We start from the raw sequence: 12789 nt of genomic DNA on the forward strand, positions 1-12789 counted from the left end.
TTTGCAAGAAAATTCCAAATACTTTAATGAATATAAAATGGATTTTAAAAATATTTGCAAGAGTCCTTTTTTCCCCGGCACTTACCATTATTATTTCAGAAAACAGATTCCACAAGATGGTTAAGTAGTTGAGAAGGATTACTCCAAATTATTCAAATCTGCTTGCAAAAGCATCTTTAGAGAACTTCATTAAAAAGGTTGTTTTTTAAATGCTTTTACTTAAGCAATATATCCTTTAAATGAGGAAACCAATTTATTGCATCCATGAATTGCTAGTGAGGCTTTTGGTCAGTATTATCTGGCAAATACACTCCCATGCTCTGCAGAATGTTAGAAACAGGTCCTGCTAATCCATCTTGAGCATTATAGGATTCCAACAAGTTAGTTACTAGGTTCAAGTCAATGTCCACAGATGTTGTATCAGGATCTTCTTTATTCTGATTGCCTTCCAAATCTGGATTAGGGTCTTCATGTGGAAATACTTTAACAGATCCCTCCTATGATAAATAAAGACAATAAACAAGACACTTTTTATTAACACTGGACTCAGATGTCATTTAGATTGAAAAAGACAAATGCTGTGTGATTTCATATTATAGCTGACATAGAAAAAAAAACACAATAACCCCAACAGCCATTCCCTCCTAAATCACTCAAAAGATGGTATAAGTTTAAACATACTCCTTTCTTCTGATTGGTAAAGCTTTTGCCAATAGCGGTGGATGATAATTCACGATCCATTTCATTCATGTATGTTTGGAGATTTTCGGTGGTTTCATTCCAAGATGCCGTATCTCCTTGAGAATCAGCTTTTAAGTCACTCTCTTCGTCACTGTCTAAGAATTCAAATTCTTCTTCTTCTTCTAAGTCGTCAGAGTCCAGCTCCTCAGAATTTGCCCCTAGAAGCAATACAGAAAGGTGTCAGAATTAAGACCAAAAGCAAGTAATACTTGAGGAGAGGGAAAGTGAAGTATCCAAACCTATGTGTGATTCCAGGACAGAGATAAGAGGAAAACGTTAATCTCAAACCATTTCATTCTGGCAACTCACCCAGGATTTTATCCAAAGCCTCTGTGAATGAGTCAGCATCAAAATTGACAGGGCCCTCAGTGGAAGACCTGAAAGTTAAGAAATCATAATTATATTTTATGTTGGTGGTATTTGAGGTAACGATATAATACAAGAAGACTTTGAAATGATTTCTTAGAATCAGCAGCAATTTATGTGTACAGAATTACTTCTTCACCGCTTTTCTTTTCTTTTCTGGAACAGACAGGGTAGTCAAAGTGCACTGGGATTTAGTGAAAATTCCCTCTGTTCTTTTGAATGTCTACATAGGTCCCTAACAAAATAATCAGCATGGAACGGCATGTTTTCCTATGCAGATGATAAAGATTTTTACAAGTAAATATCACATGAATATTATATTTAAATATTATCTTTAAATATAAACTATAATTAAAAATAAGGGTTAATCATCAATATTGCTTGTGGCAATAGGACTGAGCAAACTAAACACAGTTAAATTATTTAATTACTATTTAATTAAACTGAACATGCAGTATTCTTTGCTATTATACAATTTGCCTGAATTAGGAAGATGAATAGATCCTCTATATTGGGATCCACAACTTCTGGCCTACTACCAGGCCGCAGCCTGTTCGAAACTGGGTTGCGCAAGCGATGAGCAAGTGCATGTGTGTGAAGCTCCACTCATTTGTGCTTGGGCAGGAAGTTCCACTTGCATGAATGGAGAGCATCTGTGTGGGAGCACGCTTCGCTCACGCAAGTGGAGCTTTGCCAGCAAGAACGCTGTCTGCTCAAGTGCCTTCTGCTCGCATGAGGGAGTTTCATGCGCGAGTGCCAGCGCCATCCACGCACAAGCGCCATCTGCTCACAATGGTCCATTCGCACAAATGGAGGGCGTGCCTGCTGTTTGCACCAATGGAGCTGTGCGCGCTTATGTACCTGGCACACGCACACACTCCCCTGTGCCGGGCTGCCAAAGTGGAAAGGTTGGGGACCGCTGGTGTATATCAAATTATTTTCTTGTGTCTATTTTCTACACATATAGAATGGGTTTTACCACCCATTTTCTGGCAAAAATCTGCAAGTTCAAATGAATTTCAGTTTCAGGAAACTAAACAAAAGTTGCACTCGCAATTTAAGCCAATATTTTAATAAATACTTAAAAGTTATTTACCAAGTAACAATTATTTTTGACATATGTAATAAATTTGATATAAATGCCTAGGGTTCATTTCTCAAATTTGCCTTATATTATTTGAAAATGATTCACCAATACAGAAATGATTACATTATATGGAAGCATGCTCCAGTCATATAACTAACCTACCGTGGCATTTCTGCTCCTTCATATGTTGAGACTTTGGCTATAAAAGCCTTCATGCTTTCAGCAACCTCAGTCAAATCATAGTTCTGCTTTTCCTCTGAGGCAAAATTAGATTTATTTGTGCCAGATGTATCCTTAAGAATCTGATCCAGAGCATCTGAAGAAATCTCTAGCCAGCTGTCATCTAAAAGAGTAGCATGTAAATATGAGGATAATTTATATATAATAAGATAATAAGCACACAATATTGCTGATTGTAAAAAAGAAAACATATGTGAAAGTTGCAAACAGCTGCAGATATATTAGGAAAAGAAATGTCCAAAAAAGCTTTCCGTTTTTTGCAAAAAATGTGACGGAGCTGATTAAGTTTGAATGGAGCCATGTTGCTATATGCCAAATTCAGAATCATCAAAATACTCTCCAGAGTTTGCATATCTGTCTAATACTCAATGGTTCTCTTAATTCTAGGTCCTCATATGCTATTAAAACTGGGTTGCGATATTAGCACTATAAGACAAGACAGAAATGGTGTTATATGCCTAATCCAATAGTCTGATGAAATGTTATTCCAGGTTAAAGGATCAAGATTATATCTGGCAGACTGCCTGTCCTCCTTATGGAGTGATTTCATCCAGTTCCTAGTTTAACTATTATATAGTGGTCCAAATAAATCTTAAGAGAATTCCTAACAGTATAATCAAATTTGGGTCTGGCAAGGATAAACACAGCTTATTCTAGCTTATTTTACCTAGTGTTAATAAAAACCATAAAACGATAGTGTTTTATCAGTCTGTTATTATGTTGTAGGTTCAGATCATAGACTGATAAACGATGATAGACTAATAATAATATCGTAATGTTGTGAGTTCAGATGGTAGAACCAAACCTAGAACCATGGGGTTGAAAGAGACCTTGGAGGTCTTCTCAGCCAACCCGCTGCCCAAGGTAGGAGACCTTATACCAGGGGTCCCCCAACTTGGCAACTTTTAAGACCTGTGGACTTCAATTTCCAGAGTTCCTCAGCCAGCCAGGCTGGCTGGAGAATTCTGGGAGTTGAAGTCCACAAGTCTTTTAAAGTTGCCAAGTTTGGAGACCTCCGCCTTATCCCATCTTGGACAAATGGATGTTAAATCTTTTCCGAAAAGCATCCAGCAATGGAGGAACCACAGCTCTGGGAGACAAAAGCTTTTCCACTGATTAAATTGTCCTCCCATCAGAATTTTTTTCCTTAGTTCCAAATCTCGGATCTTTCCTTAACAAGTTCCTACCCAATCCTTCTTGTCCTGCCCTCTGGTACTTTGGTGAATAAGTCAACCCCTTCTTCTCTGTGACTGCATCTCAAATATTGGAAGACAGTATCATGTCATCCCTAATCCTTCTCTTTGTTAAGCGATACTATCACTTTTTGTGGTCTTCATGCTATCCCTCAATTGAGGCAGCCTAAGACTGTTTTGGCTTTTTTGGCAGCTACAGCACGCTGCATTTAGGCAGGAAAAATCAAATGCACAGGTATAGAATAGGCAGTACAACAGTAGTACAACAGTACTAACCGTGAAAGGATCTAGATGTCCCAGGAGATCAACCACTTAATTGTGAGCCAGCAGTGTGCTGCAGCTGCCAAAAAAGCCAAAGCAGTCCTACGCTGCATCAACAGAGAGAGAGCATTGAGATCATGAAAAGTGATAATTCCACTTTAACTTTCCTGACTCCAACCTTGCAGATTTGGCTACGTCTCGGTATTCTGTTTTAGTTGTGTCCCCCTCTTTCCATGTTTTTATACTTGTTCCTTCTGCCCCGTAGCTTGTCAGAGAGCTTTTTGGGCAACTATGCTGGTTTCATCTTGGGTAGGTTGTCTTTCTTTCTCTGTGGTATATTATGCTTGGTTGGGCTTTTATAAGACAATATTCCTTGTCCCAAGATAAGGAAGTGGCTTGCAATGTGTAACAGCTGACTGAGTCTGCTGTAAATGAGAGCCAAAGAAAAATGAGACTGGAGGGAACCAGGTGATTCAAAATATGCCCATATTGTAGAAACTCCCTTTTACTTTCCATCTCTGTAATGGAAGAAAAGCAGAGCACTTTTCCATTTCCATTCTCTTTCTCCCTCTCTCTCATAAATTAGATGGAGTACATTAGATTCAGACTGTACAATATAGTCCGCAATCTCACAAATGCTTATCTTGGAATAATCTTACAAGGAATCCTCACTTAATGTCCAGTCATTCAGGAACTATTCAAAATTACAACGGTGCTGGATTGAGGGTGTGTGTGTGTGTGCTTTATAACATAATTTTGGTTGTCACAACTAACTCTCAATTACAATATTGAATGGTCCCGGGATTGTAATTAGATACTTTTAAAAAAATCACCATTCCGTACATTTGATTATTCTCAGTTCTATCACTTCAAACTCTTCTATGGCGTCCTAAGAAGAAAGGTATTTAAAGCTCTTAAGGCAGTGGTTCTCCCAACCTTTTTGGCTCTGCGGACTGGCAGCGGCAGGCTTGGGGGGTGGGGATGGTTTCACTTGCATGAGTGGAGCTCCATGCATTTGTCTGCCGCTTGCGTGGCCTGCATCCCAACAGGCTGCGGTCCAGTACTGTGCTGCAGACTGGGGGTTGAGAACCCCTGCCTTAAAAGTAATGAAATATCATTTTCATTCCTTTAGGATGGCCAAAAGAGCAAGAAAAGCAAAAATCAATGAATAAAATAAAAGCATATCTACAGGTTTCTATAATTCTGATCATTATTTTTAAAACTCTCCCGCTACTTACCATCCTCTGGAGGTAGAATGTCGGAGCTCTTTCTCAAATCCTCCAAATTGAACAGATTTTTTTTTAATATCGCCAGAATTTCTTCTCCTGGGCTAACAGCAACTGAGCTAGTAAAAGAAATGCAACACCGAAATACAGAATTAAACGTGTTCAACTGGCAATGTTTAAAATCACTTTTTCACAACTGATCCAATCATAAACTCACTAGTAAAAAGAACTGCTCTTCGTGCCTTACAAGGCAATCCTCACTTAATGATTGTTCAAAATTATGATGGACTTATGATTTGTACTCAAAAAAAAAAAAAAAGCTGCCTATGACCTGTACTCAAAAGTTAGATTGCTGCCTTCCCCCTTCAGGTCACACGATTGCATTTCAGGCACCTGGCTCACATTTATAAGCATTTATACTTTACAGTATAAAATGGCTAATGGATATACTGGATTTGCATACACATGGTTTGTTTAATAACTGTCTGATTTGCTTAACAACTACAGTGACTTGTTTTATGGTCATTGTAAAAATGCTTGTAAAATTGAGTCCAGTCCTGTGGTACTTCAGCATAATGACTGCAATGACATATGACCTAAATTCTGGGCTCCGTTGTGGTTATAAGGCAAGGGCTACCTATAAATAAGCTTTTCATAAAGCAACCGGTTAAATATTTGGTTGTGATTCTATATTATTTGGAAAATGTGGTTTGCCTGCCTCTCACTTAACATCATTTTCAAGCCCAGGATCATAATTTGCTATAAATACTATTATAGTTTATAATGCTGTAATTTAGATTATAACATTATAATTAGTTACTGGAAACAACAGTAAGAGTTAACTTAGGACTTTTTTCTCTTTTAATGACCCTGCAATCCCTTGCTTTGGGGTGGGGTCGGGGCAGCTGGAGCTGAGCATTTACTGACCCAATGCCTTTCCTCACTACCTACGCAGAATTCACAAGCAATTACTCATTGCACCCAGAGGGAGAAGTATTGGCCTCGGATTGTGAGGCGAGAGCTCCATCTCTAGGCTACCACATCGCTCAAGAATAGCTTAGCAGCAATTGACAGAATTCACTAGACCTAAGACTGACTCATGGAAATAGTTGTGAGTGGATGTTCCAGGAGTTAGAAAAAATAGACGATAGGCCCCTTGTGTAAACCTTGTGTAAATCCTAAGCTGCTTTAGGATTTTTATTTGCTATAAATGTACTACTATTCCTATGATTGTAATTGTTATCATGATGTAGAATTATTTTATGGCCTCTGTATAAATATAAATATGTCATGGAGAGGAGAGGAGGGGTTCCAGCTATTTTCCAAGGCACCCGAAGACCAGACAAGGAACAATGGATGCAAATGATCAGGGAGAGATTCAACCTAGAAATAAGCAGAAATAATGGAACCGCTTGCCTTCAGAAGTTGTGGGAGCTTCACCACTGGAAGCTTTCAAGAGGCTGGACTGCCATCTGTCAGAAATTGTGGATGATCTCCTGTCAGAGCAGGGGGTTTGACTAGATGATCTACAGCACAAGGTCTCTTCCAACTCTGGTATTCTGTATATTGTGTTAACTTTTGACTGAGATTGGACATTTTTCCACTTGAGTGTTATCTATGAAAATGTTCTTTCTGAACCACATTTCTAATATTTTCAGAAATTATAAATCATAACAGATAAATATAACCAATTGCAACATGGCTTTAATACATTAGCACTTTAATCATTTTAATTTTTTATCTTCTGAAATATAGTATTATCTCTGAAATGAATAAACGCAATTGAGTTTCATATGGCTTTCTCTCAGAGGTTCCAAAGATACCTGTGTTTTGAATTTGATTCAAACTCAAATGCCTGTGGTTTCTTACTGAATTTACACTGTTTTTCTAGAAGACCACACATCTTCCTTTGTGGGAGAAACATTTATCAGGTTATTTAAGAAGTACAATCCAGAAAAGTAGTGTATTAAGCCAGCATCAGTAATACATTCTTATATTTCCACATTTAACCATGCAGAGATCAGCAATGCCAAACCAAGAAAATTAAACACAACCAACTTTATCTCACCTTTCTGAGTTGGCTACAGTCTGTAGAAAATAGTTTTCTGCCATTTGCAACTGATGAAGATACTGAGCAGAACCTTCTACTTCACCCTTTGGGAAAAAAATAGTCAGTTTGTAACTCAGCGTTGAACTGTGCTGAGTGTGATAGTTCGTAGACATTGCATTACCAAAGTAGGTAACTTTATCAGTGCTAATGATATTGCTTAGTTTGATAATGAAATGTGTGCAACAAGAAAACCATCATGCTCAGAGAGCAACAAGGACCCCATAAATCAGACCTCCATAGCACGAGAGAGAGTAAATTAAACGCTTCTCCCCAACACATTAAACAGGCTGAGAGATAATGTGAATGAAACCTGAAGTAATGATAGAATTTGGATAGCCACAAATTTGGGGTTATAAATGACTGGTTAATCCTATAACTGTCATAGAACCTGTCCATCACTCCTCATCCCTGGCATTCTTCTAATAGAAAAGTGAACATCTAACATCATGTATTATCTGTAATCAATCCCCAGAAGCAGCAGAAAAATCCATCAGAACAGTCACATTCTTCACAGCAGTCCAATTCATTCCATGCCATCAAAGTGAATTTCTTTTTTTGCTTGCAAATATTCCTTGTTAGCAGCCAAAAAGCTTTGTCAAATCAATTCTCTCAGTGGTTTTGCACAACCCTAATCATTACTACTTTGTTATTAGAACCCAACTGTTGTTTTTTTAAGATGGTAATAGAAATACATATCACAATGATATAAACTTGTCAAAGACATGATTGAATGTAGTTAATAAACACTCATGATAAAACAAGGGCTGAACTGTGTTATTAGGAAATAAACACAAAAATATTCCAAAATACCTTTCAATCAAACATTTCAGTAGTTGGAATTTCTCCAACCTTGTTTTGTGAGAGTGTGCATATATAAGGAATTGGACGCATTTACAGTCAACAGAAAGCAAACAGACAGTTAGCATTCCACAAATCAAATGGCTTAATTCCATGAAGCTGGATAGTCTTGTTAAATCCCCACAATCACCTCTGAAGCCCAGAAATAACCTAGAAGAATGAATCCTAACAACTAGGACAATTGCAAGCTATCTGTTTGAGATTGCATTTTGAACATCAAAGATGAGGATGTCATTCTTTTATGAATATGCAATGAATAAATATTTCTTTATTTCATTTATATCTCATTATTATGTTAACAGTGTGGACATACTCCTTTTAAAATATAAATTTAGGCTATGGTTTAAACTGTGGCAACATTATATCAACAACAGACGGTTTCAGTGAAAAGCTAAGGCAGGTGTGCTTTCTTGCAATTTATACACGTATCTCACCTTAAAATAATTGTTCTTCTGGAGAGCCCTAAGAAAGCTATCCCATAATGGAACATTCAGTATTTGTTTCTTGGAATCAGAAGAAGCTGAACTATACTTTGAGCATAAAATTTCAAAGCCATGAGCCTGTGAGCAATATGGGAGGAAAAACCAAATGTATGTTATTCACCTGTTAGAATTGTTGCAATGCGTTTTCAAAATAAAGACATTTGCTTTGTATTGTACTTTAACACCTGGTCACTCTGTGGAAACACCCCATTCTTTGCTTAGTGATTATACAGAATATAAAGTAGTAGTTCCCTGTGGCCATTTTCTGTGATGGCTTTATTTTATTTTTTTATTCCGAATCCAATCTACAGCCTTAAAACAGGCTGGTGGTCTCTTATCCAACTATTAACTAGGTCCAACCTGGCTTATTTGTCAAGATTAACTAAACTCACCTAGATGCTGCCACCCGCCAGAGAACAATCTTTAGATGAAATACCTTAAAAGAACATTTGGAATAAAAATACACAAGGAAAATTAGATTGGAATCCAATTGATTGCAAGGGGAGGTGCCCTGCTAATCTAGGGCAGGGGTGTCACACTTGTGTCGTCACTGCATCATCATGTGACTTATTGCAACTTTCCCCCCCTTTGCTAAACCAAGCATCCTCAGGCATGGGCATGGTCAACGCATAGCGCCTCTGGCCTGCAGGCTGCGAGTTTGACAGCCCTGATCTAGGGGAATATTTGTAGTTCTTATTATATTCTTTTAATGAAGAATTAATATAGAATATTAGAGAATGTTGTGTTTGTTTCTATCAGGTTAAAGAGCCTAAATAATAGGATAAATTGAGCATTATCTTAGTAAGATTTTGATTTAACATCAGCTAATGAAACACCTTATTCTGAAACAACCAAAAGTTTATATCCAACTTCAAGAGATTTTCCTACAAATTACTTAGAATAACTTACCCATTTTCAATACTTATCTAGGAGTTATATTAATGCCCTTCCTTAGGCAGATCACCAGGGCATTGCAACCATGCAAAGCAGGGGAAGTGAAATTAATAAAACACATGGTTTTACATTGTAAGTTTTATCTTTATACTCAGGTATGACAATTACAGTCTTGAGGCCACAAGCATCTGGCTACCTGAATAAATTCCATTATATATATTTATTAATTTTTGACTGATGGCCAAAGAAGACATATGCAATTGCAGAAAACTGCCATGAGCATCTCGGTCTTATCAAGTTCTATTATATGTATTTTTTTTTATGAATTTAGTTTGTGTATAGATTCTGGTCTTTGGTTGCCTGTGTGTTTGCTTGTGTGCCTCTACTGTGTTTGTGTGAATATGTGTGTATATCTCAAAATTAATATTTCGTTGTAAAAATACCAAAGGTCAAGGTAGATACTTACCAATTTCATGCCTAATTCATAGGCTTTGTATTGAGGATGTGAACGAGGAGGTAATGAGTAGCCACTCCGTTTGTCTGGTACAAATGTCTGTTGAACCAGCTGTGCATATAGACACTTTGTAAAAAGAACCTGAAAATATCAGAATATTTCATTAAAAATTCACTTTTCTGAAAACTTATTTGAATCTGCTTTGGCCTATTACAGCTACTCCTTGTTTGGCAACCACCGTCATGGCCCACGTTAAGCAAGCAGTGGCTAAGTGAGACATGATTTTATTTCAACTCTCCTTTGCTTTACAGACCTGCAAGTGCTATGAATGAGGGCATTGGTCACAAAGATCAGGACAGTGAATGGCTACTGTCCAAGGTAGTTGCCAAGTGAGAACCACTTCTATTACTTGAAAAATTAAATGAGAGAGAGCAAGGAAGATATTATAGAATTATAGTATTTTATTATACTAATTATACTATACTATAATTATACTATATACTAATTATAGTATAATTGTAATTCTATAGTACAGATCTAACCTCATTTGCCTAATCTCCAATCTCTTGTAGAACTATATAAGAGATTGAAAATTAGACAAGTTAGGTTAGACTTGTACCTAAAAAAAAAGGACAAAATTAAAATGCCAAACAAATCATTCATAAACCACATACGATAAGGTGAATTAATTGTGAAGATTAATTCAGAAGCTTAATCTCCACTTACTGATGCCATCACACGTGTTTCAGGGGGAAAGGTTTTGAAAATGCGGCAGGCTTTTAAGTCAATGGGATCTCGAAGGTAAAAAGCTTGGACTGCTGCTGACACTAACACAGGACGTTGCCTCAGAACTACGGCAATGCCGGCTGGAAGGTAACAGTGAGCTCGATGAAGACAAGTCTGGATCTTCTTAGGATACCTAGGGCACAAAATTGCAATGAGGTGAAAAAAAAAAAAAAAGAGATAATCCTGGTAGAGGCAACTCTTATAGGTTAGAATATAAATGGAAGAACTGGGTAATCTGCAATATTTTATTTATTTTTATTTATTTTTATTTCAGTAAAATATTGCATGATATTACTTCCAAATATGGTAAAAAACTGCTACTATTAATAAATGTGTATGAACCAGCATATCAGGTATTGCATATACAGTTATAACAGTATATACGTTGTTATATATATCTGAATATGTATATTCAGATTCAGTCACTTACCCATTGATGCGTTTATATACCGCTGCTTTAATAGATTTTGAAGCCACAAAATCCTCAGAATGGCCAGAAAACAATTTCAGGACCTGGGGAATTGTAGGGTTTATACCAGGTAGTAATTTCTTCCCTTCAGCATTCTTTGGTAAGGGAATTATGCATAATTCTCCACTATGAAAGAATACCTGACAAATACATATATATAAATTTATTAAATCTGAAAGTTTTTTGAAAGTGCGTCAAAAATTATCAAGTCTATGACTGAAAGGATCTTGAAAAAACATAATAAATTCAAAATAAGATTACAATATTATTCCAAAAAATTAGCTTTTTAGGTATTTAACATTCTTAAGTCTCTTACCCGATGGGTGCTGTTTTCAGGATTCAACCATTTTGGAAGGTAGTCGGCTGCTTCTATCAGAAGGAATTCACCATCGTTGTCATCCACTCTATTCAAATAAATAGAGTATTTACTCATTATTTGGAATTAGTGTACCTTAATTTAATTCAATGCATATGGATACCATGCTGTAGTGCAGTCTTTATTCAGAAAAAATCCTCCCCAAATTTTATTTCAGTAAAGCATCTGCAAAGAATGCTTTGCAAACACTTTGCAAAGAACAGCTAAAATCATAGTCTGTTTAATCAGCAAATAAAAATACCTAGCTAATAATTCTGGAAATTCCTTTGTAATTTCCTTTATGAGGTAAACAATAAACCATTCATCTTCAATGTTATCTCCAAACTTTGTGTGACCAGTAATATGAGCAGGTAGATTTCCTAGAAAGAACAGAAGTTATTAGATTATTTCTTATCTTATTTATCAATTTGCAACATCTCAGGACAGATCATAATTTACAGCAACTCAGGACAGATCATAAAAGATTAAAAGCAATGAAACTTAATACCAAAACTTAAGTAGCATATGCCTGGGCCTAAAACATTCAATCCATACATATAAAAACAAACAAACCAAAGTGACAGACAGAAGAATTTGATTTAAATCAGTTGACCAATAAAAGTTACAATCAATGAAACACAAAACGATTCCCCTAACAATAAGAATTATTAGCAACCATTTGTGAGACAAACTTATAAATAATGTAGCAAAATTTTTGCTATTTTTACATAAATAACTTTCTCTTTGTTATTTAACAAACACTGTAAATAGAGTCCCAGAGCAGTCTGACAGCTTTTAAGTACAGGTAGTCCTTGGCTTACAACCATTTGTTTAGTGACCATTCAAAATTACAACAGCACTGAAAAGAGTGGCTTATGTCCATCTGTCAGCCTCAAGATCTCTTCGGCTACATCTTCTCGGCTGCCAGGCTTAATTCTTTCAGCTGTCATTAGCAATGGGGGGAGGGGTGACTGGGGGGAAGAGAGCTGGAGGTGTTTTGCATTCCTTTACTGTGGGTAAGCAAGGGGAGGGGGGTGTATGAATTCTTGTCTTTAACTTTCCATTTCCTTGCTAGCTTCTATCCTTTTTTGCGCAGCTGCGAAGTTTTATCAAAATATGTCAAGGTCAACGGACAGAGGCCTCATCACCACCTGAAGATGCCCACATGATCACATTCAGAACTTTTAATTGGAAGAGTCTTTTGGACTTTTGGGGGTGGGAACAATTCCATTCCTTTGTATATGTGATCTGCGCACCAATTTCTCAG

The 12789-nt window shown here is 36.8% G+C and overlaps 1 protein-coding gene across 1 annotated transcript in view; it reads right to left on the bottom strand.

Moving 5' to 3' along the window:
• The window catches only part of ECD (ecdysoneless cell cycle regulator), a 15404-nt gene continuing 2615 nt past the window's right edge, over window positions 1-12789 (bottom strand). Inside the window, exons 3-14 of the mRNA XM_026713560.2 lie at window positions 11785-11902; window positions 11484-11571; window positions 11129-11307; window positions 10639-10831; window positions 9925-10053; window positions 8517-8642; window positions 7183-7268; window positions 5127-5233; window positions 2357-2537; window positions 1051-1118; window positions 682-899; window positions 1-497 (exon numbers count right to left, since the gene is read on the bottom strand). Coding sequence (XP_026569345.1) covers window positions 273-497; window positions 682-899; window positions 1051-1118; window positions 2357-2537; window positions 5127-5233; window positions 7183-7268; window positions 8517-8642; window positions 9925-10053; window positions 10639-10831; window positions 11129-11307; window positions 11484-11571; window positions 11785-11902 — 1718 coding nt within the window. The 3' untranslated portion in view covers window positions 1-272. The remainder of the gene's footprint in view (window positions 498-681; window positions 900-1050; window positions 1119-2356; window positions 2538-5126; window positions 5234-7182; window positions 7269-8516; window positions 8643-9924; window positions 10054-10638; window positions 10832-11128; window positions 11308-11483; window positions 11572-11784; window positions 11903-12789) is intronic.

Source organism: Pseudonaja textilis, chromosome 4 (assembly GCF_049901715.1).
Source record: "Pseudonaja textilis isolate UNSWEBS1 chromosome 4, rPseTex1.2, whole genome shotgun sequence".
In the NCBI taxonomy this organism is placed as follows: domain Eukaryota; kingdom Metazoa; phylum Chordata; class Lepidosauria; order Squamata; family Elapidae; genus Pseudonaja; species Pseudonaja textilis.